Here is a 4,906-nt window from a genome sequence, read left to right as displayed (position 1 = left end):
ACTAAAAAGGTGCCCATCAAACTAAGTTATCTGGAGTGGTGCAGGGAGAGCAGATTCCCAATGTAATTTGCCATTTAGCAGTTCTTCTAATTCGAAAGATTTAAGCCATCCTTGAAATCTTTTTCATTGAGGAAACCGTGACATCTTCTTATGCTTACAAACTTTAAGTACATCACCTAACTTCGTAAAAAAAAAATAGCAGTGCAAATTTTGTAGAACTTAAAACCACTTCAATTCTGCGCATTTATCTGCTTTCTTCAGTAACATTTTTGGACATGCTATTAATTTCAAGTTTCTAAAGTAACCCGAAACAGAGGTAACTGGACAAAGAAATTACAACGGAATTAGTTAAAGCTGAGCGGCTTCAGGTTGTAGTAATCTGACAAAAAATACAACATATCATGGCTTTTGATTTACATAAGAAAATCTCCTGTCCTGCCCATTATCTAATTGCCTATCTTTCCAGAATTGCCTCATTTCAGTTGGGCCCCGATACATGTGAAGATAGAGGTGGAACTGAGGAGATCACATTCCTAGCAACAACAAAGTTATGATCAATATTGTTGTCTGCACTCATGGCACCTTCCAAGACCTTGACCACCTCAGACATTTTAGGCCTTCTTTGGCAATCAATCTGCAAACACCACATCGCGAGCTTCATCATCTGAATTGCATCCTGCTTATGTGCTTGCATGTCGTTGCTGTTCCTGCCAATCAAATCTACCAAGTGGTCGTTTTTAACCTTTTCCTCCAATAGGGTAATAAGATGGATGCTCTCTTCTGACCGGGAAGTGTCGAGGTTCTTTCTTCCGCTGATGACTTCCATGACCACAACACCAAAGCTGTAGACGTCAGCCTTTTCTGTGATTTGCGATGTTAACCATTCAGGAGCTAAATATCCAGGTGTGCCTCTCATTCTAGTAACCACCTGGCTCATATCCCTATCAATGAGCTTGCATAGTCCAAAATCAGAAAGTTTAGCATTGAATTCATCATCTAAGAGGATGTTTTGTGGTTTGACATCCAAATGAGCAATCCGTTTTGTGCACTCCTCGTGAAGATAAGAGAGACCCTTAGCTATGTGAGTGATAATTTTGCACCGGATGCTCCAATCCAAAGGAGGAGCATCGTTGTCATGTCGACAATAGATCCATCTATCCAAGGATCCTTTGTGCATATACTCATACACCAGGAGCCTATAGGATTTCTCTGCACAGAAACCAATCAAACTCACCAGATTAATATGATGAATCCTGCCAATTGTCTGAACCTCTGCAGAAAATTCTCTTTTGCCCTGACCAGCTCGATCCAAACGTTTTACTGCAATCATTTCATCCCCAAATTTTCCCTTGAAAACAGACCCAAATCCTCCTTCCCCTAGCTTGTCTGCAAATTGCTCGGTTGCTGCTTTTAGCTGTTGATATGTGAACCTGATTGGTGTTCCTTGTAGCTCCCCAAACTCTTCCTCCTCCTCCATCTCATGTTGTCTATGTGTTCTCCGCTTACATATAAAGTAGGCGAGGAGGAAGACGACGGTAAGCAAAATGAAGCTGCCTACAGGAGCTAGAATTGTCACAACTCTTGTTACAGTGGAGGATTTTGGTTTCATGCTTGTTGGCCCAATAGGCGCAGGCAGAGCCACGGGACTTTCAGCTGGAGGCGACATTGCTTGATTCATCAGGGGACAAAAGACGACCTGGTAGTTGGTGCCCGTCGGGCAACTGAAAGTGCTGCTGGGATCATCCTTGGGGTAGCTGTAGGCATCTGGGCACATCTTCTTAAAGAAGACCGAGTAGTTGGTGGTGCTGCAATTGTGTGCCGCGCTCCCGGTACAGCAGTATTTGTCCTGCTTCAACACCCTGCATGCACTGTTACAACCCCCCGGAGCCTTCAGCTCTGTTGGGCACTGCGATGTGATGTTGGCTGGACAGCGCGGCCCCTTGACGCACCCTGCCCTTCCTTGAACCTGAACCGGCACCGGCAGGAAGTCCATGGGCACGTTGAAGCCGTCCATGAAGGAGATGTCGAAGGAATCCACGGCGTTGAGGCCGCCAAACGCGAACTCACCGAGCGTGCTGGGCGGCCGGCCATAGGCTGTGCAGGCGAGCAAGCCGCCGCAGTCACCAGTTTGGCACGACGACACGTTACCTTCGCCATGGAACGTGCAGCCCGTCCGTGCCCAGACGCGGCCGGATGTGTTGCCGGCGGGGACGTCCAGCACCCATGCCTCCCCTGGATCGAGCTGCCGGCCACCTCCCGGCACGACGGCCGGCCACACGGTGTAGGAGCATTGGTTGGTGATTCCTAGTGTGGCGGCCTTGCCCGTGATAACGAGGACGAAGAGGAAGAGAGCGGAAGCGGCGCCCATCAATGCCTGGAAGAGGAAGAGGAAGAGAACTGGAGAATCAGAGACGGTCTAGGTTGCAAACTTGCAATAGGGCTCATGATCTATAGTGTGACAGCTAACGGAGTGGAAGAGTGGGGATAACAGAGACACCGTTGAATTATTCCGTTCCACGGTCAGCATACAACAGCTAGCCTCTTCAACATGCTGCACAGTGACAACCGTTTGGTAGGACCAGACTTTTGCAGGACTTGTTAGTCCCTTCCGAATCCAAATTGTAAAAAGGATTACATACATTTGTACAGTGCGTCCGTGTAATGATTATAAAAAGAATACATCTGTATAATGTGTTGTTTGGTGATTTTGTCGGTAAGAAATGTACATCCGAGGAAATCTTACATTAGTAAAACGCTCTGTTCGGTAAATGTCGTCCTCAGAGATTGCATATCAACTTCTTTTTTTATGTTGGAGACTTGCCAGATTGCTCATCTTTGCTCATTCCTGATCTGCTTTATGTTTTGCTGTGGCATTCTGATGTGGAATATATATGGAGGCAGCAGATCAAGGAAGAAGCACTTTTTTTTTTTTGAACGGGCAAGGAAGAAGCACTTTGGTGGTGGAGACAAGCTGAAGTTGACACCAGTCGGCAGCTCCCTGGAAGCAGTCCAAGCAGCCGGAGGCCTCCTTGACTGACAGACATGCCCCGTCAAGCGTATGCATCCATGTCTAACTCACCACAACTACTTAATTGCGAGCACATTTTTTGCAAGTGTGGGAATTTCTCAAGTAAATCCATGATTATTTTTTTGAACGTATGAATTTATTTATCCAATAAAATTCAGAAGTCGGTTTTTCTACTGAACGAATGAATGTTTGGCTTTTTCTTTGAACCAGTCGGATCGACGGAGGTGGTTGGCGGTTTGGCGAGGCAAGTTTTTTTTTTTTTTAGGCAAGTGAGGTGGTCCCGACAGCCAGAGTGAATTGCTTTATGGGCCACAGCCCATGAGAACTTTCACGCGAGTGCCAGCATTTTCGAGGGACTCCATAAGCACTACTGTGGAGCTCGCAAATATTTTGTGTGTGTGTGAATGTGGAGCTCCCAAATATGTGTTCATACAAACTGGTTACTTCAGTTTTTTCACGCTCAATCTAGAAAACCTTTCTTCTTCCCACAATCCAATCCAGAAAACGCTATGTGATGCATTTGCGGAAGCTTCTAGAAGATTTCGACTAGTTTTCGGTTCATATATTTTTGTTTGTTCTTCCGGTTTTTTGTTTGAATTTTATTTTTCCATTCTGATTTTCCTTTTATTTTTTAAAAAAATTATGAATTGTATTCAAATGCATGAACTTTTTTCAAACATAGCCAGTTTTCTATGCTATTAGTCAAATCTGAAAAAAAATTAAGAACTTTTCTGAAATTCATTAATGTTTTCTCAAATCCCTGAACCTTCTTACAATTCATGTTTTTTTTCAAAATCATGAACGATTCTGATATTTGTGACAAAAATTCAATTTCGTGTACATCTTTTCAAATTCGCAATTTTTTTTAAGAAAATTGTGAACTTTGTTTAAATCCGTGAAAAAAATGAATTTACGATTTTTTAATGTACAAAAACCAAAGGCTATGTTTTTCCTGAAAACAAACAACACTTATTTTAGTACAGTAATCCAGGCGAGCGAGCGAAGCAGTCTAGCGGAGCAAGGTACCAAGTTGGGCTGCAGCCTGGAATGCTCGTGCGAGCGCTGTTGAAGAGCCTCGCTTGTCAATATATTGGTCGCCTGGAGAGCAACTAATTGGCTAGCATAAGCGTTTTAACGATCATTCCTACGTGTTGTGTTCTTAGTCATCGTCACGTGCCATTCTCTGAGTGTTCCCTTTGATTTTTTATTTTTTATTTTATCGCACACGTTTTTTGACTTTTTAGGTGGATTTCTTTTTGTGTTTTGTTTTTTGCCCTTTTTTTAGCTTTTGCACAAAATAAAACGTGTCCAAAAGCACGGTTTTTTTTTTGGCATGAGAGGACCCTCCCAAAAATAAAATAAAAACATGTTTTTTGTTTTTTTCCTTTTTCCGCGAAAGTTATAGTTTAGTTTCGCGATAGGCATGGATTTGCTTTCGCAAGAGGCACGACCATGCCTCGGAAACGAAAAAAAAAACATGTTTTCTGTTTTCTTTCTCTTTCGTGATTCGAACGGTTTTGCTTCTGCTAGAGGTACGGATTAACTTTTGCGAATGGCACGGTCATGCCTCTCGAAAATAAAAAGGTGATTTTATTTTTGTTTTTTCTTTCGTAAAAGGCATGATTTTGTTTCCGCGAGAGGCACAGGTTTGCTTCGCGGTCGTGCCTTTCAGAAACGAAAAACCCGTTTTTATTTTCTTTCAAGAGAGGCACAGTTTTTTTGTCTGTTGTTTTGTGAAAAAATATGTTTGTAAAAACCTAGCAACATGAAGCCACCTACAGGAGCTAAAATTGCAACATCTCTTCTTACAGTGAAGGGTTTCTCTTTCATGCTTGTTGTCCCAATAGGTGCTGGCAGAGTACTTGGGGTCATAGGTGT

General features: G+C 43.2%; 1 protein-coding gene across 1 annotated transcript; it reads right to left on the bottom strand.

Annotated features, from left to right (window-relative positions):
* Positions 1–344: 344 nt before the first annotated feature.
* LOC123439152 (PR5-like receptor kinase) lies at positions 345–2,443 on the bottom strand. Its single transcript, XM_045115898.1, has one exon. The coding sequence runs from the start codon at positions 2,366–2,368 to the stop codon at positions 479–481; it is 1,890 nt and encodes a 629-aa protein (XP_044971833.1). The 5' UTR covers positions 2,369–2,443; the 3' UTR covers positions 345–478.
* Between the last annotated feature and the right edge of the window lie 2,463 nt (positions 2,444–4,906).

The sequence above is a fragment of the Hordeum vulgare genome, chromosome 3H (genome assembly GCF_904849725.1).
Source record: "Hordeum vulgare subsp. vulgare chromosome 3H, MorexV3_pseudomolecules_assembly, whole genome shotgun sequence".
Lineage (NCBI taxonomy): Eukaryota > Viridiplantae > Streptophyta > Magnoliopsida > Poales > Poaceae > Hordeum > Hordeum vulgare.
Note: the sequence above shows the minus strand (reverse complement) of the source record. Positions and strands in the feature narration are given on the sequence as shown.

Bases quoted from the DNA above. Each gene is read 5' to 3' on its own strand.
- LOC123439152 (XM_045115898.1), bottom strand. From the start codon at position 2,368: ATGGGCGCCGCTTCCGCTCTCTTCCTCTTCGTCCTCGTTATCACGGGC.